Below are 26,665 nucleotides of genomic sequence, written 5' to 3'. Positions count from 1 at the left end.
TGGTCCTCTATTTTTAATGTTAAGATCTGAAAGACATACTGTTTAATATTTTAAAAATGGGCCATTTGTTTTCTCACTTTATCACTAATCAACTTACACATAAATTGCCAAAATATTTAATTGGGAAGCTGAAAAGCTGCTGAGAAAAAAAGGGGTCATTTGTTTAAATATATCTGCATTTTATTATTTACTAATATTTAAAAAAATACCATTTGAACATATTTTTTAAAGGCAAGTTTTCTTGATAAGGTTTAAAAGAAAGTTTTTTTAAGTTTAGTTTTCTTCATCTATGAGATGTATACAGTTGACCCCTGGAACAACGCAGGGCTTAGGCGCTCCAACCCCCACCTTGAAAATCCAAGGATAATTTATAGTCAGCCCTCTGCATCCAAGGTTCTGCATGCCCAGATTCAACCAACCGCCGTTCAAGGGTCCAACCAGCCATTCAGGGGTCCACTGTATTTGTGACCTTCCTTTCTCCATAACTGTTCACTGTCATCTTTAAATGGAGAATTATAGAATCGATCAAATGTTCAAAATTTTGGTGGGTATATTCATATATAACTTGTTCTCACTCTTCTTCATAACCTACAGCTCAGATCTTAGAACTTTTAATATGAAAGTTTTACGGGAATTCAGAGAAAAGAAATTTCTGCAAATTGGCACTTAAATATTTTTATTTGCATAGTTGACTTTTGGTGTTAACTTTTCCCAAAGGCAACTTTTATTTTCTTATTTTTAAAAATGTTTGTTGAAGTATAGTTGATTTACAATGTTGGATTCGTTTCAGGTATACAGCAAAGTGATTCAGTTACAGATATATATATATATATCCATTCTTTTTCAGATCCTTTTCCCTTATAGGTTATTACAAAGTATTAAGTATAGTTTCCTATGCTATACAGTAGGTCCTTGTTGGTTATCTATTTTATATATAGTAGTGTGTATATGTTAATCCCAAACTCCTAATTTATCCCTCTCCCACTCCCAAAGGCAACTTTGAATTTTTTTTTTCACAAAAGAATCCTGTTTTAAACTCTTTAAGAATATGCACTTTTGGGCTTCCCTGGTGGCGCAATGGTTGAGAGTCCGCCTGCCGATGCAGGGGACACGGGTTCGTGCCCCGGTCTGGGAAGATCCCACATGCCGCGGAGCGGCTGGGCCCGTGAGCCATGGCCGCTGAGCCTGTGCGTCCGGAGCCTGTGCTCCGCAACGGGAGAAGCCACAACAGTGAGAGGCCCGCGTAACGCCAAAAAAAAAAAAAAAAAAAAAAAAAAAAAAAAAGAATATGCACTTTTATTAAATCCAGTTGTTTTGATCCTATAATTAATATCCATTGGAAAAGAATCCCCAACCACATATTTTAAATAATTAAATAATAGTTATATACAAGTAGCGGCATTTTAAGACCAATATTAATGGTCAAACCTTAATTTCATCTTATTCAAATATTATAAGATTGCTAAGAGCCTTACATTTTATAAGGCATATAATAAACTTAAAATTATTCTTTAAAGAAATGGAAAGACAATTACTTGATGTGCATAGAGTTTATTTGGTACATCTATCAATTTTTACAATAATACAAGTGACCAGAAACAGTTCACATTGTGCCCACCTGCACTCCATGTCTAAAATGATTTATCCAGTATGGGGTTTTGCAGGGCTAGAAAGGAGAGTCCAGATTTCACAGTATTGGTGAAAACTGTTTTGTCATGAAATAAATTTCATACATTAGTATTTCATCCATTTTCTATCAGAAAACAGCAGAATTACATTGCTAGGTATGTTATTTACAGTGAAAACTTGGAAGACTCAACAAAGTTATCAGTGAGTTGATCAACAACAGACCTAGGAAACCCCCTGCCCCTCCTTTCAGTGTCCTTTTTCTTTGAAATGGAACTTGTTATAAATTGAACTTTATATACTTTTAAGCACCAGCTTGACAATTTAAAGTTTTCTCTCATTTTTATAAAATATTCCTGCTTTGAAAGGCAAAGTGAATGTAAAAATGTGAATGTAATTAAACATCACTGGCCTGGATACTTTTTATTGCAATAGTCACAATGTCTTACAACTATATTCACTTCTTTGAATGAATTTGCTGGTAGGCTTGAAACAAAATATTTGCCTTTTGTCTTGAAAAATTCCCTTAAAAAATTAATCATTTTTGGAACTGTACAACTGTATTTTTCATTCAGAGTGTTTAAATATGCAACTTGGTCCTTGGAGATCAGTTACAGAGTCCAGCTTCCTGGATAATTTGTTATACAAAACAATAAAAAACCTTAAACTACCACAAAATATTACTGATGTTAACAGTCATGTATGTATAACACATCAGTGTCCCTAGATTATCCTGTTAATGGGTGCTTAAACAGCTAATGTACAATCAGGTTTTAAAACTTAATAATTAAATTTCCATTCTTTATGTAAAAGAGAAAGCTGTAAAAGACCTTTCGAGTTCTATACTTCAGAAACACTGACACTATTAAGGCATTACTTAATGAACAGACCCTATGCAAAGTACGTATGCCTGTGTTGGAGAGCTAGTCATATTTTAAGGCAGTCAGAAGGCTCATTTTTTTTCACTTTAAGGCTCTTGCATACTTAAATTCTATTCTATGCAGCCATTAGTCTGTATAATTTAAATATTTATTGAGTGGTCAAATATGAAAATCAAAGCCTTTATATAAAGCAAATGGACAGTTTAGAACTAGATTATAATACCTCTTCCCCATTCAGTTTTTTTTTAAAAAAGATGATTTTATATATCTCATCTCTTGGAGAATTTCTTCATTATCAGAAGCTGGCAATAAAAGGAAGAAAATATAACTCAAATGCATTACAAGTTGTCTAGTCACACCATACCGAACTGCAAGCAGTCCATCTTTAGAATAATAGTGAACAAAAACACTTTTTCTTGGTTACTGTTCATTAATTGTATAATATGTTTAATTTGGCTATCTATGGATTCTAAACAGTTTACATTGCAAATAAAGCCTAATAAGGAATTTAAACAGAAGTTTCAATACAATGATTGTATTGATATAATTTCCATCAATTATGTGGTAATGATATATAGAAGACTTTAACCTCATTTACTACACTTAACAATCCAAGTATTCATTAAGTGAAGCCAGCGAAGTGTAGCTAACTTACTATTTCTTTTGTTCAAGAACAGATTCTGGTAACTTCTAAAAGCAAAGAAATTTAAATATATTTTAAAATGAAGTATATTATCACTTGTGTTCATAAAATTAATATGACACATGGTGGTGCTAAATTAAATAGAAGCAAAGGGAAAAATCTCCTTAGGCTCAGAAACATCTTTTATATCTTTTCATTGTATTTACAAAATTAATTCTCATTGAAAATAATCACCTTAATTTTAGTAACTGAATTTTGCAACATAACTCCTAAGTTTATGTTTCTTTCTACCAATTTCCTATATAATTTGGTATTTTCAGGGTTTAGGAAAATGTGTCATTTATTATAGTTCTATTCAGACAGTAAGTTTAACAACATTATTAGTTTTCTACATGAAAAATATTACCACAGAATTTTTAAATTAACTTCATAATAATTTTTCAAAAGCAAATAAAACACTAACCAATTAAAAAAATGTTGAATGTGGATACATGTCATTTACAAGACCTTTTATGCTACAAGCCATGTATATATAAGCTCTGTGAAGTATTTGGTAGACAAAGATTTTGTGGGTAGTCTTTATAATTATGGAAATATGAGCACTGAGACATGCTATTTTCTGAAAGAGTATTCACTTAATTATTTTTCAAAGAGTGCTTTTTCTAAGAGCTAGGTACATCTATAATTGCAAACAAAGGCTGAATAACTGCAAACATTTCTGCAAACATCTAATATAAAAGGTATACAATATAACTTGATTTGGGGAGATAATTATCAATTCAATTATTGTTCCAGGAGACCTGCCCATTATTAATTTGAAAACAATATGACCTTAAATCTATATGGAACAAAAAGCAATCTGCAAGATGTATCCCAAACCTAAATATGGGTGACTTTCCTGTCATTTATTTTATTACTCAGGTACAGCAGGACTAGAAAAGCAAACAGAAGACCAAAATGTCAGAAGAAAGGAATTTTAAAAGAAAAAAAAAAAAGGTATAGAAGGAATCTTCCAACAAATAATGGACTAGGCAGCAAGTAACTGGGATATATACTAAATTGAATGCATACAGTAAATACAACTAATGAAATAGTTTAACTTATCTTTTTTCTAATTCTCCCTTGTGCATGTTTACATTGATGCTATCTGACATTTCTCTAGAGGGGATATAGCCTTAACGAATCACCCAAGTCTGTGGTATACAAGACTAGAATTTTTCATTTGTGATTACTAACTGTAAGGGACTTATGGAGAGATCTGTGGGTATATCATCTTTAGGTCAAATTGAAGTAAGTCCAATAAGTGATCACAACCATTTCCCTTTAATTATTGTTTAGATGTAGCTTTACTGTGCTTCCACAGATGTTTCTTAATTGTCAGATCCTCAAATTTATTCAGAAATTCTATCTTAAATTTCCAAAATAATTTTAAATTGTTTTGCATAAAAAAATCCTGATTAACTGATATTCTATCGTTTGTAGATTTACCTGTTATTTTAAAACATTAAGCAAATTTTTGTAAGACCATCTTCTCATTTAGAGTATGAGTTAGTTTTTCTTGATCTAGCTAATAGAATATATTCCTTTCTCTTTTCAGAGAATAGTGATTTCTTTAGTCATTACCTTTACTGTTAAAATTTTTCTTCCACATTTTCCCATTCAGAACAGGAGTGTTTAAAAAAATTATTGAGCCTACTGAGCTGTTTTTCTAAAACATTTTATCTTTCAAAACATATATCCTATTAAAAGTGTTTTTAATTTTTTTAAAAAGTTCTAATTTCTTTGCAAGCCTTCTTCCCAATTTCAAGTTTTATACAGATATAAAATCATTGATTTTTCTATGAGCCAAGCATCAGATATGTTACTTTTTAAAGATAGCAAAATTGAATCACATAGGTTAAACTGGTTGTCTACAGTCACACAGTAAGTTAGATAAAGCAAAAGAGGTTCCAGAAGGGTATAACGCTAAATCCCATTCACTAGTGTCTTCCTCACCAATATTTCCTAAAATGATGACTAAACTAAATAATACATAAGTGTTAATAAGTGGAATTTCCAAGAAATTTCAACTAACAGGGATAGGGTAGGATCATAAGATTAGTTTTTGTTTTACTAATTACAACTATATCCTGAAAATATTTACATATTTTCTAGGAAATAAAGTTTACTTTTCTTAGGATTGTTTTTTAGAAGCAACATTTTCCTAATCAGCAATAATGCTAGAAGTAATTCAGAAAATAAAACTTCTTTATCACTTGAGTACATTTTATTCATAATGAGGTAAAGTTTTTTTATTCTTTCTATATGACTATGTTATATAGCAATACAGGTTATTAAGACATTAATTGTGCTTGAGGGTTACTATGAACTACAGAAGTATACATGTTCACAAGTTCTGTTTTTCTACTCCTAAAGCAATCATGTATATACATTATTTCCTAATACCTAAAAAGATAAAAGTCTTGAATAATTCTATTTTATCACCTACTCTTGTAAGTCAATGTCTTCCCATTTTGTCGGGAAATGAACACTGGAATGGGAATGAAGAGACCAAGGTTTCTAGATCTAGATCTAGGGCTCCAAAGTCACACTCTCTCAGACCATGGATCCCTAAACTAACTCAAACAATTACCTTTTAAATTTCTAAGGTTTCTTCCAGCTTCTAAAGCTCCATGATTTGAAAATAAAGCTACCTTCAGTGGTGGCTTTTAGTTTTTTCTTTCTAAAATCTTACCATTTAATAGACTTATTTCTGTGACTTCAAAAAAGTCACATCTAATCTTACTTCTGATGGATTTAATATTAGTTCCTGAACATATCTGTCTAAAAACAATATAGAAACAGTGTTTAACTGAAGGAAATAAACGTTTATACTATATTCCACTTAACATTTCTATTAGGAATAAAAAGTTAGATCATGTTATAATTTTTAATTTAAGAAGATTTTGGGGCTTCCCTGGTGGCGCAATGGTTGAGAGTCCACCTGCCGATGCAGGGGACGCGGGTTCGTGCCCCGGTCCGGGAGGATCCCACATGCTGCGGAGAGGCTGGGCCCATGAGCCACGGCTGCTGAGCCTGCGCGTCTGGAGCCTGTGCTCCGCAACGGGAGAGGCCACAACAGTGAGAGGCCCGCGTACCGCAAAAAAAAGGAAAAAAAAAAAAAAAAAAATTTTGGGTTTACTTAAAGAATTCAAGTACTATTACAAAATTCTGTTAGGTTCTTTAAACTCAATCTGAACATAATATTTTAATGTATCAAAAGTAGCTAACATGTCAAATCCAATGCCTGACAGAGGATAAAAAACAGATATCACAAGCCATGTATTTTTTTTTTTTTGGGGGGGTAATGGTGCTACTAGCTTTGCTGACAAAAAAATCAGGTAAATCATAATATTTACAAATTGCTACCAGTGGCCTTGAAGGCAGAGCTACATATCAGACAAGGCCAGCATTAATTTATCAAATAAGTTTGAAAGGAACATTGTCTTATTACTCCCAGAGCCCAAATTTCTCATGAAACAGAAGAAAATATACAAATTCTAACATTACGTAAGTCCCTCTGCCCCCCAAAACATAAAACCTCTAACCCCCAAGCACGTGAAAGTATAATTTACATTTACTAGTTTGACTTTTCATATAATATTGAGAAGGGCTTTATAAATCCCCAGTAAATCTTTAAATACATTTAAAGAACAATACATAAAAACTGAAGTTTTATGTGCACATTATCTTAGACAGCCATGATATAATTATGAGCAAATATACTGGCAGTTCAACAGGTTAAACCTCCCCACAAAGGAGGGATACTTGCTCAAGAAAATAGTGCACTTTATAATGAATAGGAAGTTTAATATACACAAATAAAATAGAAAAAATTAATTTCTTACAGACTGGTTAGTGATAATATGCCACACAAAAATTGCCTTTCAAACCTGAAAGACCTACCTTGCTTTATTATTTTTTTATACTATCAAAAAAGAATGTTTTGTCACAAATGAATAATGGACAAAGCCACAGATGAATAATGGACAAAGAGAGAGGAGGCCACTAACATGTTTACCATTAGAAATATCTAAAACCCATTTACAATTGGCTAAAAAAATAGATAAAAGTAATTAAAACAATATTTTTAAAGTAAGGAAAAAGCTAATCTGGCTATGTTTGAGATTTTAATTGTCATACTTTCAGATTATGAATGGGGGGAGTTAAATGCTTGAAACATCTGTTTTCATTTAAGAGAATGAAAAAAAAAGTGTGCCTACATGTGGCTATGTTGTTATAAGCCAGAGGAAACTGTCAAGTCATGCCCCCTCACTCACAGCAATAAACAAACAAAAGCAAACCAAAATAGACTTCCTTAGCTGACACAAACTTCAGATCTCAGGGGTTTCCCTTATGTTTCTGGTTAATGGTAACAATTCTACAAGTGTAAATTAAACCACAGAAACAAAATATCTTTTTCACTGACTGAGAAAGCTGCTATTTATGTGACTGTAGAAAACTGTTAAAGGAATTTGTAAAACTCATTCATAATCAAATGTCTTTTTTTTTTTTTGTTTTTTTAACCCCCTTGGTATAAAAGTTTACAAATGAGTTTCATATTCCATCACAGTTACATGGTCCAGTGCATTTCAGAATATTTGGACATTATCAAAGTTGTCCTTTACCAATGAAAACATTTAAGAAAACTTTAGGCATTTCTCAAATAAGTGACATGATATGGAACTACTTACACTTCTGGCTCTCTCTTCTTTTAAGTACAAATGTGATTATTCGCCAAAGCAAAACTGTTTGACTATCTTACAGCCTCTCAACAAGAAGTTCTCTATTAGATAGAGGGGGCTACAGTGTATTCTGAAGCTATTTCCCAAGAGCTAGTTTAGTAGACAGAAAGAACTTTGGGCTCATCTTATTGTTCCTTCCTTTTTTTTGGTAAGGTAAACTTTCCATTATGCACATACTATACCATCATCCTACTGTCTTTCATTGGATTAAGATTAGCTGGGAAGTAGCGGTGTATTAGCAAGATCACTGATGGCAATGGACCTCTTAGACTGTGCTGGTGCGTATGATTAAATCCTATCTAATGTGAAACTTCGAATCACGTCCAGAGCTCCAGTATCAAAGCCACACATATCCAACATGCCTCTATCATCTGGGTCTGCAATGGTAAAACCATTTGATGTCATTCCACAGACAATCAACTTGGCTGGAATATCCATATTCTGTAGGAAAAGATCAAAAATATTTTAAAAACAGTATGTAAGCAAAAGCAAATTTTAACCTAAAATTAAAACACTTTAAATTCTATCACAGCTTTTCATTACAAAGCCAATTTGTTTTTCCTCCATAAAAATCTGTCAATCTTCTGGGGCCAGACTATGTGATCTTCAGAAGAATAGAAGGTTATTAATAAACATGTCAACAACCTGCCTGAAATTCCTGCTTCTTTGTTCAATAGTTATTACTCATTTTATGGGCATAGAACACATTCCTGAGCAGCATAGGGACTGTGTACTTATGAAACTAGTCAGGATATTCAGGGGCATGACATTTTTACCAACACGTCAAACCCTGGGGCAGTATGTAAGGATATATGTAAGGAAACAGTTCCCTGGGGTTATCAATTTTTGGTTTATGACTTTGCTATGTATAACATATACGTCACATGTAATAACCTGTTCTCTACAGCTATGATTTCAGGCTAAAATAATTGAGTTTTTGAGAAAAACCAACAATCACTGAGTGTGCACTATGTCAGACATGATGTGCTCTTTGGGCAATTTATCTGATGTAATTGTTATAACAACCCTAAAAGCTATGCAGTACTTTTAACTACTATGGCACATATCACAGTAGTGATATACTACTATGACATGTATCAGTTAAATATTGATAATTCACTTGGATCCACAGTTAGTATAACGAGAAAGGCCCAGGACTCAGAACCCAGGCTGTCTTGACTCCGAATTCCGTTCTCTCACTTGTTCTCAAACTTAAGCATACATTAGAATCCCTGGAAGGGCTTGTTAAGACACAGTCCCACCCCAGAGTTCCTGATTTAGCAGGTCTCCCCATGGGGCCCAGGAATATTCATTTCTAACAAGGTGCCAGGTGATGCTAAGGCTGCTAGTAGGGAAATCACACTTTGAGAACCACTGCTCTTCATCAAGCTCTATTTCCACTTCCGGTCACACTTGCCACAATTCAAGTGCTCCACAGGCCACGTGACTGGTAGATTTCATACTGGATAGTGCAAATATAGAACAATTCCGTCATTTCAGAAAGCTCAACTAGAGAGCACTGATTAGAACACAGAAATACCCATAAAGCTTAAAACACAGATTACAGCTTTGCTTTAGGTTTATGTAATCCTTAGCAAAACTCAGAAATGATGCTTTAATTTTTCAAGGAGCACACTGAATCATTAAAAATTTACAGTTAAGGTAACAAAAATTTTGATTATTATCGAAAATACTGTTTGCAAAAGATATTAAAATGTATGGAACTGGAACTTGTTGAAATAAATTATGTATGTGTAGGTAGTACTTCCTTATTTCCAGAACTGGTGTTATATTCCTATACAAAGGTACAGAACTACTGAGTCCAGAACGGGCGTAACATTCCTATACAAAGGTACAGAACTACCTTCAGTATCATTTTTTGAAAAATATAGTCAATGTTTGAGAATCGAATCTTATTTGGGGTGAGAAAGAATATTAGAATTTATCTTACCTTTCGATATTCCCTCAGAGCAACGGCAGGATGGACATGTCCAGCAAAGGTCTCGTTATCAGTGAATACTATGAAGACATCGGCAGCTGTATTTGTGTTTTGAGCCCAGATCATTGGAAGAGAGCAATCAGTTCCACCTGCTGGGATCTAACTCGGAAAAAAAACATGGATAAGAATACAAGAAAATGCCCTCATTTCTGTACTGACATGTCTGAAATAATTAAATACTTAAAAATACTATTTTATAGGTTATTTTGTTTAGACCCAATATATAGGCTTTCTCAAGGCTTGTAAATATATTTCTGATTCTGTGTTCATGAGAAAGTTGAGATGAAACAATTTGTTCTCACAAATTTATTAATATCAGGAATGACATCAATAAATTTTTATATAATACATGTTAAATAAACTTAATAAAACAGTTTCTTACCTGGCTCATAGCCATTAAAACCTGTTGTAAGGTCATATCTGTAGTCACTGGACATGGTACCATTTCATCTGAAAAAGCAACTATATGAGAATCTTTTTCTGTTCGTGTGACAACCTGAAAAATTCAATGGTAGTAATTTTCAGTAGATTTGGGGGAAACAAATACAGTATCTTGAAGTTCATCTTTAAAAGAAAATACCCTATGATGCTTACTTTTATTTCTAAACTTATATTACTGTGTTTGGAAACTATATAGTAACAGTGGTATAACTTTCAAAGTACTTTCACAAACTCTTATAAGGAAACTGGTTTTCACAACAATCCTTTGAAGCAAATAGAGTATATATTATTCTTCTCGTTTTATTAAATAAGGAATAAACCCACAGAAGAGAAGCCAAGAAGCTCGCCTATGGTTCATTTACTTGTTATTCAGTGACAGAGTCAGGCTAGAACAAGTCTCCTGTTATTATTAGTTCCTGATCTTTTAACGTCTATATTCATTAATAATTTCTCTAAGCATTATCTATTTCCTTAAAAATACTGGTAATATTTAATCTGTTGTTGTAAAATTAAAATTTCTACTCTGACTTTTCTTTAGACATGCTTTTTCAATATACCTACAATATTGTATATACCTAAGTATAAAAATATATACAAGTATACCCAAGTATATATATAATATTAAAGCTTTGCTTAAAACAAGCAAAAACATAATTCTTGATCATATTCAACTTTATAGTTTTGTCCCAGGGTAAACATTTTTAGGGTGGCAAAATCCTAAATTGTCTTAGGTGTTCTCACCATGCACATTGCTGCGGCTACTGTGCTAGCGTTGAGTACACTACCCAAAACTCTTTGGTTCATAGAAGCACTGACATCAATTGCCAGTAAGAAACGCTTTCCAGCTGGCTCAACTGTCTAAAGAGAAAACAAAACCAAACAATCATTAAAAGCAATCAAAGAAATGATAAGTATATTAAATTTCTAACGAATCATCTTTACTTAATTTTCATTCAAAAGACTAAGATAAAAGGCCTGATATTTGATTTACCAATTGACAATTACAAATGCTTAGCTTTTACTAGAGGTAAAACAAAGGAAATAATACGGCCTATTTAGTAATTTAAAGAAGTTATCATCTTCATTTTTTAAAAATCTTTCCACATGAAGTAAACTGGGAATTTCTAGCAAGAAAGTTTTTTGTGGTAAAATACAAATAACATAAAATTTACCATTCCTAAAAAAATTACTTCCTATCAAGACAGAAGAGATCTACTACTGATTAACGGAAAAACAGAGGACAGAGGACCAAGTCACAGGGCTCCAGAGGAATGCAAAGTTTTTAATTTGGTACCTTAAAACTTATCAAAATGATCTTAGGATAACTGGTTGTTGTCCAAAGGTAGAGAGAAGTACTTTATTCATAAGCTTACAATGTTAATTATATATTCATTTTCACATGAACTAAGAAAAAAACAAATGAATATCTAATCAAAAATGGTTAAACTACTAATATCATCTTTAAAATGTGATATTAAATCCTAACTGGGTCTTTTGTTTTAAAATGAAAATTAAACCATTACCTTAAATGTTTTGTAAAAAGCGGCATCCAAAGCTTGCAAAATTTCTTCATCAGGGCGCCACTTCAGTTTTCCTCTGAGCCCATGACCTGTTTTATAAGTTTCTAATGCAATTAAAACATGAAATGGATGTATACGAGCCTAGAAACACAACCAAGACAGAAAGCAAATGTCAAATTCAAGTGAAAAACAGTAACTATTTCTTTTAGATTTTTGTTATTATGGCTAATATATCTATTTCATAAAGAAAAGAGAAAAATGAGGACATATTAATCTTAGATTTAAGAGTCAGTGCAACTTGGTCTCTGAATACCTAAAAAATGTGCCAACCGCATTTCCAAAATTTAGGAGCCAACTTTTTCAATTAGTAATATTTAACAAAGGTAATGCTTACCTTTTTTAACAGTTTTTCATTACACAGCTTTTCACATACTAAAGACACTTCTGAGTTTCCTGGTTCAAGCACTGAATTAGCAGTCATCTTTCCAAGATTCCTTAGTAATGCTGTAAGAGGCATTTCTTGTAACAAAGCCTTCCATACCTATTGCAATAACACAGGTAGAAATATAAGGAATTAAGGGTAAATGTATAACATTGTTGTATCAATTAATAACATAGACTAAGTATTTCTTTTGGGGTTCAGAGCACGTTCTAAATAAAAATTGGTGTGAACTGGTCAAAGGCTCATCAAATAAAATAACTTGCTCTTTACTAGGGTAAGAAAGTGACGTATATTTTGTAAAGGAATTGCATATAAGAATTTTATTTATTTATTTTAATTAGTGAGGCAAATTAACCAGCACATTTTCTGGAGTGAAACTAATATTTATAAAATGCCAACTACATCTGGGCATTGTGTTACGTGTTTTAAATAAACGTTAATTTTAAGATATATTTAAATTACTTTTTTTAGGAAATCCCCTGGCAGTCCAGTGGTTAGGACTCAGTACTTTCACTGCTGGGGCTCAGGTTCAATCCCTGGTTGGGGAGCTAAGACCCTGCAAACTGTGTGGTGGGGCAAAAAAAAAAAAATTTTTTTTTAAGTATTAATTTTTTTAAGTATTATTTTTTAAAAGCATTACTCACAATTTATCCTTTTAATACACAGCGTAAGTTCCTCGTGTTTAATCACATGCTTTAACATATTATAATTTGCTTACCTCTTTAGACTTCAAGTGATTTGTTAGGAGATGCTCCCTAACCAGTCTGTGCTCTTCTATCAGATGAATGACTTCCAGTTCATCTTTTGTGCGCTTCACTTTCTCTACAGCCTCCAGATACTTTAATAATTTCTCAGTCTCCACAGAAAGTGCTTTTTCTTTATACATTTCATGGACCTCTTTCCAGCCCTTTGTAATATATTTGGTAACAATAGCAAGTCCTTTAACAAAATAAAGAATTAAAAAGGCATGTAGGATTATAAGGTAAAGAACAGGACATGTTATGGAGAACGCATTATGTGAAAGGCACATCTAGATACACGGGAGTTTAAACCGACATGCTACTTTCTATGATATTACAAACACATTTAAGCCAATGGAGTCTGCTAATTTTGCCTATTCCCTCATAACTGCTTCAACATGAGACTTTGGAGGAAAAGCTCCAATATCCTAAGTCATTTCGTTACGGAGCTTTTATTTATTTTTTTGAAGCACTAGCATTAGAACCTTTGGTACACAGTGCCTATCTCAGGTCCACAATCTCAGAACTCACAAAAGTACAGATCTACCTCAATTAATCTCATATTCACTTGCCCCTTTAGCTGCTAAATAAATATGCATTTATAAATTGTAGAGATAAGTGGAAGTAGACAGGTAGGTAGGTAATTTGTGATTTTTTTTTTAATATCTGAGAAAGTATTACAGGCCAAATTTTTTAAAAAGGGAAAATAATGTGTTCATTTCTTCTACAATTCCTTTCAATAGCTGAAAGAGCTTTCAGTTGGGGGGCGGTGAGGAAACCTGGGTTCTAGCTTACATGTTGTCAATAAATGGCTGTGTGATCTTTCTAGGCCTTAGTTTCCACTTCTGTAAAAGGGGGGGAGGGGACAGACTGAATTATTAAATTCCAGGGTCTATGGGGGAATGGTAGGTAAAGTAAATAAATGAACGAGGCCACTGACAGAAGAGAGAGTGGTTAGCACTGTGGTGAACTAAAGAGAGAATGCCCTGACAAATGTTTTAGTGAAATATTGGCTCACTGCTGCCAAAAAACCGTGTTTTCAAAAGAAGGTACAATATGGATTTTTATGTGATGTTGCGAAAGAGTTCATTTTTTTCTAAAATATGGTGCAGGCCAAATAAAATACATCTCTAAGGCAGATTGAGCCTATGTGCTATTTCTGAACTCTAATTTAAATAACTTGATCAAAAGTTAGTACTAACATGCAGGAACTTCTAAATTATCGTGACTCTTGCTATCTTACAGATCTTAGTACAAAATATTACATTGCCTTAAATGAGTTAATGTTTCATGTGAGCATGTTTTCTATTCTTTCCAACGAAAATAAAACTTTCGGGGCTTCCCTGGTGGCGCAGTGGTTACAAATCTGCCTGCCAACACAGGGGACACGGGTTTGAGCCCTGGTCCGGGAAGATCCCACATGCCGCGGAGCAACTAAGCCCATGTGCCACAACTGCTGAGGCTGTGCTTTCTAAAACCTGAGTGCCTAGGGCCCGTGCTCCGCAACAGGAGAAGCCACCACAATGAGAAGCCCGTACACTGCAATGGAGAAGCCCCCGCTCACCACAACTAAAGAAAGCCCGTGCGCAGCAACGAAGACCCAACGCAGCCAAAAATAAATTAATTTATTTTTTAAAAAAAAACTTTCAGAAAGTCTGTCTTATTATTATCTTTATCTTCCTCAAGTCCTAGAATTGTGTTGGCCACACAGTAGGTACACAATAAACACGTGATTAGTTGAATCACACGTTGAATTGTTTTATCTGTTTAAATACACATTTCAGTTACTTACTTGGTAACTTAAGAGTTTGTTTCCAAACACTAGGCTCTGAGAAGCCTAAAGATCTTCTACACCTAAACATATTGCTATTATTACAAGGTTTCAAGTATGAGTTCTGCCCTCAAAAATCTAGAATTGAAGAATCCTATGTGTGGGACTAAGTTTAGGGAATATCTACTAATTTCTCAATTTATAGACCAAGAATTCAAAACTAGAATAACTATTTGCACAAATTCAGAAACTAATTTTTCCAATTTGAACTAGCACTTAGGCCCACACCACCACATAGTGTCTCAACAGACAAATAAAGCTGGATGCCTACAGCCTCCTCAAACTGGAGCAAAAATTTAAAGAAATTTTTAAAGTTAAAAAAATTAAGCCATGAATATGTTAGGGAAAAAAAACACAGGTAAGTATTTTTATGACTTTAGGTTGGAAATAGCCTTTCTAAACCTAACATAAAATAAAAACGTACTAACAAAGGCAGATAAGTTTGATTACATGAAAATTCCAAACTTCACTGTGCCAGAAACCCCCTCCATCAAAAAATGAAAAGACAAAGAAAAAAAATGGGGGAAAAGTGCATACAATGCATATAATAATAAATTATTAATTCCTATACTTGGTATTCCAACTTCTGAGAACAGTGCCCATCTACAGTAGGTGCTCAATAAATATTTGTTGAATGAATGGTGACTATAATTATTGCTATTTTTATAATATTAAAAATAGCAACTTGATAGGTTAAAAAAAAGATACAATATAATCCATGAAAAATATAAATAATCAATAAGCACATGAAAAGTTGACCTTTCGCCCAAATACATAAATTCAAATAACAAGATAAAATTTTTTACCTATCATTGGCAAAGATTAAAAAACACTGGTAAAGAGTCAGTGTTCAAACGTGTGGAAAGGGGCCACTTTCACATACTCTTTGTGGATTTAAGCATTACAGAAATTATAGAAACATTTATATTAACCAAGTTTTTTCACTGTAGTATTTTTTTAATAGTATAAAAAAACCAGAAGCTACTTAACTGTTATCAGTAAAAGACTAGCTACATAAATTATATTCATATAATGGCACATATGCAATTATTTCTACTGACCTGAAAAAAATCAATATACTTTTAACTGAAATAAAGAAGGTATATAAAATTTAAAAAAATAAAACATATTTAGGGAGTAATATACAACCTATGTATGGTGATTTCTTTTGAAGGGCAGGACTACTTTCTGCATTATATTTTTTTGTATTATCCAGCTACTTTAAAACAAGCATGTAGGGAATTCCCTGGCAGTCCCGTGGTAGGATTCGTGCTTTCACTGCCGAGGGCGCAGGTTCAATCCCAGGTCAGGGAACTAAGATGCCACAAGCTGCGTGTGGAATGAATGAATGAATGAATGAATGAATGAATAAGTAAATAAAACAAGCATGCAATTTCTAATAAAAAATCAAAATATAAACGTGTTTATATCCATAAATGTTTGCAGTAATTTACTGCTCAAACTTCATTTGAAAAAGTCCATTTGTAATTAAAAAAAACAAGGGATAAATTAAGAATTACTGAGGAGATACTATGTATGAAGGTATCATTACACAAGCTATGTGGGAGGGAGGGGAGAGAACCGACACTGCCCTTTACTCCGTGCCAGGAACTGTGGAAGTATTGTAATACACACTATCACATTTAGTCACCATAATTTTAAGAGTTATTCCTTTTCTACCTTTTTTAATAGATGAAGATACAGAAACTCGGAAAGGTTAAGTTACTTGGTGTAAGGACACAAAGTAATAAGTAGAACTGAAATTTGAACCCATCTGAGGGGCTGTCTTTTCAAGTTTCACTTCTGCTGTAAAAAAAAAAATGTCAAATTTGGACATGTTCATTTTGTGAAAGTTCACACTTAAAATTATTCCCGTGCAAAAGTTTTTCTTATTTCCCTTCTAAGAAGGACTAAAGAGTCATTGTAGACCCAACTAACTTTTCAAAAGTCTCTTCCCATAGACATAGAAAAACTGCCCCAAGTCACCATGACCCCTGGCTGACCGCGTGGAGACAACTACCATCCTGACTCGTTAAGTTCAGCACTACTTTGGGTGGCCTTTAGGTTCCACGGAACATATGTCCTAGGAAGACAGGGAGGGAGAAAAGGGGCTAAAGCAGTACAGCCTGGCTATCTGCCATCTATTGGCTAGGAGCCGTTTTGATTCCTACAACTTTAATCATATCCATGCTGCTTTCATAGTCCATAATCAAGGGGGTGAGCATTCTAGTTAGCATGGTGACATTTTAAGATTTAGAATATCAAGCTGCAAATCTGTCATTTGATTCTTGATCATTAATGTCTAGGTGTTTAATTCCAGGTTGGCATTAAACATACATGAATTAATCAATGTGTTCTGAGAATTAAAGGCTATTTCTAGAAAATATTACACAACTTTCTTATGTCAAATATAAATTTGCTATTTGTTGGATATCGGCACCTCACCCCCCGCATGAAGATCTTACGCTTACCTTCACTGGAAGGTTTAAGATGCGACAATCTTAACAGATCTTTGTGAGACCAGCCATTTCTTTGTTTATATTTTGTGACGGCCAGGGCAAGGGCCATGCCACCTTTTTCATTGTACCAGTCTGCTACGGCCTTCCGGAGGGCGCGACCCCACATGCCACATTTCATGCTTTCCTTTAGATCTTTCTTAAATTGTATAAAAGTAAAGAGATGTGTAGGAATGAGACAAACTTCAGAAACAGCTTTGAAAGCGGCTTGTTTTGTGCTTATGTCAGAACACTGGGAACAAATGGCGAGGGCAAAGAGCATAGGCTCCTGCTTTGCAGTTCTGCCTTCTTGACTAAATGACTTTATTTCCTGTATCACTTCACATCCTCTGCCATCTTCAATCAATCTAATTAAAGCTTCAGCATTCTCAAGGCCCAACTTCTGTTCTTTGATAGAGTAAGTCCCACCTTCAGAACCAAAACACAAGAACCGCTGCAGCCGATTCATATCAGTGACTTGCCACACATATCCGTCTTCAGAATTGGCTATCTGCTTCTCATTCAGCGGCTGCATTTGGTTTACCAATTCCTCCATTTTTTTGTCTTCTAGGAAACTGTCAAAAAGCAAAATGTTATTTTAGCTAGAAACAAGAAAATTCTAAAAAGGAAAATTATTTATTAATCTATGCTTATTGAAATCTGCCATGAAATCTTTTAATTTAAAAATATTTCTTAAGCTCAGTAACGGGTGCTATAACGATCAGAAGCAAAAGCTAAGAAGTCGCATTTTTGAGGTATGGCTTGTTGCTTCAGAGACTGAGCAGGCAGTTCAGCATGGAGTCTACAGGACCAGATGGAGGAGAATACAAGGGGCGGCAATAGTCACTGATATAGACAGGGGGCTGACACTCCCTTTACTTCCTGAATAACAGTGTAGACATTTTTGATTGTGTATCCAACATCTGTTCCTCCCTTCCCCCTTGTCTTATCCTCTTTCCGGTAGGAATGCCCTTCAGGGGACATTTACCAGCCCCAAGGGATGAATCTTGATTGCTCTAAGCCAGTGTTCTCAAACTCTGCATGCATCAAAATTACTTGAAGTGCTAGTTAAAACACAAGATGATGGGTTCCACCCTCCCCCACACCCACCCCCAGCCCGCCCCGAAGTTTCTTTCATAGTTCAGTATGTCTGGTTGAGGCCTAAGCATTCATACTTATCACAAGTCCCCAGGTGATGCTCTCATTCCTCTTGCCCTGTGACTGCTACAGGTATTGGGCAAGTATCACAACTCCCACCAGTGAGACATAATAAGTCTGCTGGTTATACTTATGAGGTTTTCCTCCTTCTTAAAAAGGGGCTTGGGCTCTTAAAAAGGAATGGTCCCCTTTCTGCCTTGACATACTCATCTGCACATGATGGCTGAAGTGGTGTCAACTATCTTGAGCCATGGGGGGTGCCACTTTAAGAAGACAAACTAATTTATAAGGATGGAAGCACCAGAAAGAAAAAAAAAAAAAAAAGAAGGAATCTGGGTCATTGATATCATCAAGTTACCTGTAACTGCCCTACTTAGAAATGTCCTAATATATCATAAGTATATCCTTATTGTTTAAGCCATTGGTAAGTTTTCTGTTACCTGTAGCTGAGAGCATGTTAACTGATTAACATCCTGTATCAACCGTGCTCATTTATAGTTTACTTCATCTGTGACTACCCACATTTTCCTCCTTGCATTATCTCTGAAGCTACTAGAACTAGCTGTCTGGCAGCAATATCCCTTTTTCTCCTCCAAAGGGAGTAACCACAATCATCCACTACTTTATCGGTCCACCGCTTCTCTCACTATAGGACAGCTGTTGATCTTCAGGTTTCCTGCCTGGGCCACTACAGTGCACTGGGCTTCTCCCCATGGCAAACAACCAACAAAAAATCCTCAACCAGCATTTACTGCATACTGTGTGTAAGGCGTGAAGGAGATTTCTGTTCCATTAAAAAGATTTTTAAAACTTTTTTTCCTGCCCTCAGGGAAATCACAGTCTATTTGATGAGGTAGAAATTTATACATAATACAAAGCAAACTGTAATCAAGTGCTTTAACAGAAAAGTGAATGAGCAGAGGAAGATAAAATAATGCTGTCTCAATAATCCAGGAAGACTGAAAAACTGGCATATAAAGTTTGGGGAGCACATTCCAGGAAGGGGTATATGAAATCTTGCTCTGTGTCTTTAAATTTTAGAAAAGGAACTAAATATACCGCGAAGAAATGTTGACAGGTAAGGTAGTAGCTTAAAGAGGAACACAGGTAAAAGATATTTTGTTTTGAAGATGATACAAGCTTGAGCATGTTTATATACTGTGGGGAAGGCTAAAGACAGAATCCTGGTGAGTATTAACAATTAAAAAATAGCTAAGGAGAAAAGGGCCCTTTAAAGAAGAAAGGGAAGGAGAGGCACATAGACTTAAAATCAGGAGAGAGTGGTATCGCAGACCACAAGGAAGAGAATTTCACGGAGTAAATGGCTGGTAATGTCAAATGCTCAGCAATCAAGTAAGGCTGAAGTTGGCAACAGGAATGCCGAGGAAAGGCAATCGCAGTCGGGCGCTGCGAGAAATAGCTTGATTCTAGTGAGGTCAGGAGGGCATGCAGCGATGAAGAGACTTCACAGGTAGACTACTCTCGCACAGAAGCAACGTTCTAAAGGGAAGGTAAGAGAGAAGGCAGGAGCTAGAGGAAAAATCTTTTTACCTTTTCAGATGAGAGGACACTGAGGTTGAGGTTCAAACTTCAATTTGGAGAGGTGAAGACAGCAGAGAAAGGGCATAAGTGAGGGAATGAGATCCCTGAAAGAAGCTTCAGAGCATCCAGGCTGAGACTAGCCCTTGACAGCAGAAGAGGTATCTCCTCCACTAAGGGTGAAGGTTATGGGTAATGATCCGTTTGAGGGAGTCAATGCGGGTAAATTGGGTGAGTTAGGGAGCAATGACAGACTGGGTCTCAGAGGGGGGAACACACAATGGTGCAGAGATAAGTGCTGGGAAGAAAGCCTCACATTGTGAATGTGACTAAGGGGGACAGTGATTTGAATTGTGCTGGAAACAGCAGTGTCAATATTGCAAATAAAGCGCTGACATAAAGTAGTTTATGTCAGCGCAGGCCTAGGCTTCAGGTGGTGTCAGAGACGAAATGATCATATTACATTAGTCATTATGGACTGATTTATAGTGACTGAGTACAGCACAGGCTGAAACTCCTGGTGCAGTGGATGTTGCTTTTTCTATGTATTTGTACCCCCTTTTCAATATGGCATTTACCTCTGCCTTTCAATCCAAAAAGGCTAAGAGCCTTCTCAAAGATTGATAACATTTATTGCCAATTCCAGTAGAAATTTTTTGACATTGCTGGCCTCTCCTTTAGATTTAACAAAACACACTCTTTCTGGTGTTACTTCAACCTGGCTATTCCTGCTTATCAGTCATATTTGTTAAATGAATAATTTGTAACCTTTAAAAATTGTATTAAAAAAAAAAAAGAAGAATATCTGATTTTTGTCCATGGTTCTCACAGGGCTTCACATACCACTTTGGGTTTATATCTGAAAAAAACAAAAACACTAACTCAAAAAGATACATGCACCCAATGTTCATAGCAGCGTTACTTACAATTGCCAAGGTATGGAAGCAACCTTAGTGTCCATCAACAGATGAATGAATAAATAAGATGTGGTATATGCATACACAATGGAATACTACTCAGCTATAAAAAACAACGAAATTTTGCCATTTGCAGCAACATGGATAGACTTGGAGGGCATTATGCTAAGTGAAATAAGTCAGACAGAGAAAGACAAATACTGTATGGTATCACATGCAGAATCTAAAAAATACAACAGACTGGTGAATAAAACAAAAAAGAAGCGGACTCACAGATACAGAGAACAAACTAGTGGTTACAGTGGGGAGAAGGAAGAGGGAAGGGGAAATATAGGGGTAGAGGCTTAAAAAAAAGGGTTATTATGGGACTATATGAAATCATATGTGTGAAACTTCTGAAAACTGTAAAGCACTATAGAATTTAAAGAATCTTTTATTCAATTTATAAAGAGTTAATAAAAAAAACTTGAAATATCCTGATTGATGGGAGTATCTTTGTTATGCTAATGAGGTGACTCATCCTGGGTCTTTGGATCGCTTCCAGTTGGGGGTCACCATAAAGACCAATCATCTGATTAGAAGGTTGGAACTTTAGGCCAGATCAACCTCCCAGGAGGGAAGAAAGGCAGGTGACTTACCTCAACCACAGGGTCAATGAATTAATCAATCATGCCTAGTCATGAAACCCCACATACAAACTCTGGACAACAAAGTACAGCGGAGGGACTTCCCTGGTGGTCCAGTGGTAAAGAATCCACCTTGCAATGTAAGGGACATGGGTTTGATCCCTGGTCAGGGAACTAAGCTCCCTTATGCCGCGGGGCAACTAAGCCTGCGCGCCACAACTACTGAGCCTGAGTGCCGCAAACTACAGAGCCCACTCGCTCTGGAACCTGCACGCCACAAGTAGAGAGAGAAAACCCGCATGCCACAACTAGAGAGGTCTGAGCGCCACAATGAAGAGCCCACGCGCCCCAACGAAAGATCCCGCGTGCCTCAATGAGGATCCCACACGCTGCAACTAAGACCCGATGCAGCCAAAAATAAATAAAATAAAATAAATAAATAATAAATAAATCTTTAAAAAAAAAAAAGTTCAGGAGAGACTCCCAGTTGGTGAACACTGATGTGCTGGGACTGTGATGTGCCAGGATTCTACAAACAGAAGGAATCCCTCTACTGCCTCCAGATTTTGGCCTGAGCGGGTCTTCCATTTGGCTATGCCTGAGTTGCATCCTTTATAATAAAACTGTAATCATAAGGATGGTGCTTTTAGGGAGTTGAGTCATTCTAGTGAATTACTGACCCTGAGCACATTGTGGGAAGCCTAGTTGAGTGGACTGGGACCTTATTTGAAGCTGTTGTCTGAAGTAAGGGCAATCTGTTTGGGATCCTGCCCTTTCACTTGGGGGATCTGATGCTAACTCTGGAACTGAACTGAGTTGATCTCAAAATACAGACACCAAAGCTGTAAGTGACAAAAGAAAAAAAACGATAGACTGGACTTCATCAGAATTTAAAACTGTGTTCCAAAAGACACCACAAAGCAAGCAAAAAAGACATCCCATGGAATGTGAGAAAATAGTTGCAAATCATACATATGATAAGGAATTTGTGTCTATAATATATAAAGAACTCACAACTAAATAATAAAATGATAAATAACCCAATTAAAAAATAGGCAAAGAACCTATATAGGTATGCCTTCAAAGAAGGTATACAAATGCCCAACAAACACAAAAATGGATGCTGAATATCATTGGTCATCAGGGAAATGCAAATCAAAACTGCAATGAGATACCACTTCACACCTACTAGAATGGCAATAATCAAAATGACAATAATAAGTGTTGGCGAGGATTTGGAGAAATTAGAACCTTCATATACTGCTAGTGGAATGTAAAATGTTGCATCATATGATATCTCTATATTTAACCTTTTGAGGACCTGTTAGATTGTTCTCCAAAGTGGTAAAGGGTTTCTTTAGGGGTGATGAAAATGTTCTGAAATTAGATAGTGGTGACGGTTACACAACTCTGTGAATATACTAAAACCCACTGAATGTGATGTGTGAATTCTATCTCAAAAATCTGTTATTAAAAAAAATTAAAAATTGGCTAGGTGAAATATATTTGGAAAGTTATTTAAACAGATAAGCATTTAAGTGATATTTAACCCTACATTTTTAATATTTGTCTTTAGAAAGAAATTTGAGATACACACAGACATACATATACAGGACCTTAATTTCTTCCTTCCGCAAATGTTATCATCACCCTTCTCAAAGCTTAAGCTCCAGTGTCAGTGGTTTAGAAGGCAGTTGGGCAGTGAGTGAGGTCAAAGCCTGGTCATCAATTAATCCACTCCTGAATAATCAAGTGTTGTAAATCCAGATTAACAAACAAACAAACAAAAGATAGTTAATTCTTCTTTCAGTTGGCCTGACCTGTTCGGTGCTCTTAAAGCAACAACCCTCCAAGGAAATGTAATACAGCTAAAGTTGTATTAAATGTCTATAAATCAAAATTTTGAGAGGAAATCAAACAGATCACAGTATCATTAAAAACACGGCCACACTCTGAAATTGGATGTGGATATTTTATACATTGCCCACTTCTCTTTTCCCTAATTTTGAATGCAAAACCAGTGAATGGCAGTAATACACAGTATGCAATAGCACTAGTTCTTCTTATTCGCTGGAACTAGAACATCTATAGTAACGTTTAACAGTGCTAATAATATATTACTTCTAAGGATTCCTACATTCTTCTTGAATGTACACATCTAAATATCTTTCCCAAGTCTCTTGATCATTTGTCACTTGAAAAGGCTCCCTTTCATCCCAAGAGGTCAAACAAGTTTGCAGCTTATTCCTTTTTAAATGGAGTCAAAGCTGACTTACATCTATGAGAGCAAGACAGTTTGAAAGAAACAATACTGCAAACACGGGGGTCACAAATTCAGATAGCTGTATCACTCAGACTGGTAAATGGACATGAGCGAATCAAGTCAAGGGTGATGCAATAAAAAGTGGTGAAGGGGCTTCCCTGGTGGCGCAGTGGTTGAGAGTCTGCCTGCCGATGCAGGGGACACGGGTTCGTGCCCCGGCCCGGGAGGATCCCACACGCCTCGGAGCGGCTGGGCCCGTGAGCCATGGCCGCTGAGCCTGCGCGTCCGGAGCCTGTGCTCTGCAACGGGAGAGGCCACAACAGTGGGAGGCCCGCGTACCGCAAAAAAAAAAAGTGGTTAGGAACTGGAGCAGACATGACAGCATGACATCCTGAAGGAATACACCTTTTAGCCAACTGGCTGTCATGTAGTTTGGGCCTCATATTGCCAGATCTTCTCATTTTTCTCAAAAACTCAGAAATCTGCATTTTTAGGTGACCTCTTAGGATTAAATGTTAACAACACAATTAAAGAAATTTGACACCCCCCCATTCTGATTACTTATAGGTTGTTTTAAGGGCTAAACTTTCAGTTTGGTCTTTCTACAATAGGCACCATGTTCAGTCGGGTATCAAATGTTAGTTTTGATGTATTCAATAGTTACTTAGCACCAAAAACATTTTCAAGTTCACAGCAATACTGCAGATTAAGAAAATACGGCAAATTCCTGCAAACAGCTTTGGGCTCTGATGACACTCATTCTAGGCATGGTTCATAAGGAAATAAGGCTAGACTCCTGTGCCACACAGACTTTCCCATTTAAGTATACTTAACAGAACAGATACCTCTCCCGCCCCCCACCAGCTTGAAGACACAGTCTCCCAGGGGCAAACTTCAAGAAAGTTTCCCAAAAAAAAATTTTTTTTTTAATCTAACCCCTGACATACATTTTGGCTTCTACTCCATAATATAACCACGGTTGTTTTCATATAAAAGTTGTGCCGCTGTTTCTCTCAGTAAAATGTATCATGTTTATTTCGTAGCTTCGCATAGTCCTGCAGGACAAGGTTCCCTCATTCCAGGGCACAGGTCCTCCTGCTTGAGAAGCAAAGAATCCGAGTTTTACCAAGTAAAGCTTTTTTTTTTTTTTTTTCTGGAAGCCAAGGGCCCTTCTTGGAAGTCAGAGCTTTAAGGAGTGATGCATAAACACTACTACTCTGAAAGATTTTAGTTTTAACATTACTATTGTGCAAGGGCCTGGTGAATGAGGTTTCGTGATTTAGTGAAGACAGCCATTTTTGGTTTAACGCATCTTTTAGTCTTAAGACCATTACAAATATTCTCAGATTAACACACTGCATTTTTCAACCTCATGTGCCTTGGAGGCATCGCGCGCCTTTACACTTGTGTATCAGCCCCACCGACGACAGGACGGATCGTCTCCTGTCCCTCGTCATTCCCTCCAGGACAAATTTCGTCCTCGGTCTTCTCACAAAGATCCTTCTTCCCGAAGCCCAGAGGCCGGGCAACGCCTCTCGGCGCAGCAGCGGCGGGAGGAGGAGGGGGAGGAGGAGGAGGGGGAGGAGGAAAGCGGGCCCCTGGGACGCTGGCCTGCGGGAAGCTCCGCAAGTACAAGCGGGAGCGACCCCCGCTTCGGGAAGGGCCCGGCCCAGCAGAGGTGTCGGTCCAGCCACCCAGGACGGCAGGGCACGGAGGCGGGGAGGGAGACTGGTCGGCGCAGCGTCTGCTCCGGCCTCGGCCGCGGGGATGCGGGGTGAGGGCCACGGAGGACCGGCCGGACCCAGGCGCCGCTCAGACCGCACAAAGGGCCCCGGCCAGCCGGCCGCCCGCGGTGTCCTCACCTGTGCCCGGCGGCCGATCCTCCGAAGCCGCCGCGCCACCGGGAGAAGCGCTGCGCCACGCCGCCGAAAGACGACGCGCGTCAGCCTGAGGGGTGGCGCCTGCTCCGACTCCGCCGTCCGGGTCTCCCGGTTCGGCTCCCGGGAACGAGCCCCGCCCCCCTGGGCGTGCCCCGCCCCCGCCCCAGACTGGCGAGAGTCCCGGATGTTCCCTCCTCCGGCGCCCCAAATCCCGCCCTTTCTCGGCGGTCCTGGCCCCTCGGAATCGGCTCCGGGTCCTGCGCGGCCCGGAAAGAGTTTCGCCGTCTCTTGGGTGGCTAGATCGTCCTCCCGCGCTCTGTCGCGCTGCAGGTGACGGCGCCCGGAGGCTGTCGGGAAGTAGGCGGGGTGACGTGAGGTTGACGAGACAACGGCGGGTTTGCAGAGCTCAGTGGCCGGAGGCGGCTGGATTTCGGGGGGTGCCGGAGCCGGAGGTGGAGCGGGGCGGCGTGTGGCCGGGGCCATGACGGGCAATGCTGGGGAGTGGTGCCTCATGGAAAGCGACCCCGGGGTCTTCACCGAGCTCATTAAAGGATTCGGTGAGAGCCAAGGGGACCGTCCTGGGCCGGGGGTCACGGGAGGAGGCCTGATCTGGGCACGCAGTGCTTCCCTGTGGCCGCCGCCGCCCAGCGTCTGAAGGGAGGCGACTCTCTAACCGTGGAGTCGGGGAGGGGGAAAGGCAGGGCTCCGGTCCCTCCTTGGTCCCGGCCAGTCGCGTTTCCGTGGTGATCGGAGAGCCACACCGCGAGGGCAGGAGCGTGTCCCCGGAACTCGGCGCTCCAGTACTAGCTTCACTGACCTGAGCCCCCGCCCCGGTTCCCACCACCCCCCCTTTACGTACCGATTCTTCCCTTTGCACCAC

General features: G+C 37.4%; 3 protein-coding genes across 13 annotated transcripts in view; 2 read left to right on the top strand and 1 right to left on the bottom strand.

Moving 5' to 3' along the window:
- The window catches only part of GLRX2 (glutaredoxin 2), a 19,173-nt gene extending 8,964 nt beyond the window's left edge, over nucleotides 1–10,209 (top strand). For all 3 annotated transcript variants that reach the window (XR_004486525.2, XM_033439185.2, XM_004275840.3), the window contains one exon: nucleotides 9,904–10,209. The gene's annotated coding sequence lies outside the window, so the exon portion shown is untranslated. The remainder of the gene's footprint in view (nucleotides 1–9,903) is intronic.
- Nucleotides 1,536–26,665, bottom strand: RO60 (Ro60, Y RNA binding protein). 6 transcript variants are annotated; one of them, XM_033439179.2, is made up of 10 exons: nucleotides 25,768–25,908; nucleotides 24,853–25,000; nucleotides 17,379–17,977; nucleotides 13,055–13,275; nucleotides 12,289–12,435; nucleotides 11,898–12,035; nucleotides 11,116–11,232; nucleotides 10,316–10,429; nucleotides 9,886–10,032; nucleotides 1,536–8,375 (listed from the first exon to the last, which is right to left on the bottom strand). In XM_033439179.2, exons 3-10 carry the CDS (start codon nucleotides 17,956–17,958, stop codon nucleotides 8,223–8,225), a joined length of 1,617 nt encoding a protein of 538 aa, XP_033295070.1. In that variant the 5' UTR covers nucleotides 17,959–17,977; nucleotides 24,853–25,000; nucleotides 25,768–25,908; the 3' UTR covers nucleotides 1,536–8,222. The 6 variants fall into 6 exon arrangements, with proteins under 6 accessions (XP_033295070.1, XP_049564166.1, XP_033295072.1 ...); XM_049708209.1 differs by having other exon boundaries at nucleotides 24,853–25,003; nucleotides 25,768–25,907; XM_033439181.2 differs by lacking the exons at nucleotides 24,853–25,000; nucleotides 25,768–25,908 and adding an exon at nucleotides 26,645–26,665.
- The window catches only part of UCHL5 (ubiquitin C-terminal hydrolase L5), a 47,147-nt gene continuing 46,603 nt past the window's right edge, over nucleotides 26,122–26,665 (top strand). For 2 of the 4 annotated variants that reach the window (XR_004486524.2, XM_033439182.2), the window contains exon 1: nucleotides 26,122–26,342. Coding sequence is in view for 3 of the 4 variants with exons in the window: in XM_033439182.2 (XP_033295073.1) it covers nucleotides 26,267–26,342 (76 nt within the window). In the remaining variant the exon portion in view is untranslated. The remainder of the gene's footprint in view (nucleotides 26,343–26,665) is intronic. The other 2 variants (XM_012535214.3, XM_004275841.4) reach the window with 1 other exon arrangement.

This window comes from Orcinus orca, chromosome 1 (genome assembly GCF_937001465.1).
Source record: "Orcinus orca chromosome 1, mOrcOrc1.1, whole genome shotgun sequence".
Classification (NCBI taxonomy): Eukaryota; Metazoa; Chordata; class Mammalia; order Artiodactyla; family Delphinidae; genus Orcinus; species Orcinus orca.
Note: the sequence above shows the minus strand (reverse complement) of the source record. Positions and strands in the feature narration are given on the sequence as shown.

Excerpts from the sequence above, each read along its gene's own strand:
- RO60 (XM_033439181.2), bottom strand. The coding sequence starts at position 17,958 with ATGGAGGAATTGGTAAACCAAATGCAGCCGCTGAATGAGAAGCAGATA. Across the intron at positions 12,036-12,288 it reads ATGAAAAACTGTTAAAAAAG|GCTCGTATACATCCATTTCA; the intron begins GTAAGCATTACC and ends TTGTGTTTCTAG. Across the intron at positions 10,033-10,315 it reads TTTTAATGGCTATGAGCCAG|ATCCCAGCAGGTGGAACTGA; the intron begins GTAAGAAACTGT and ends TTTCCGAGTTAG.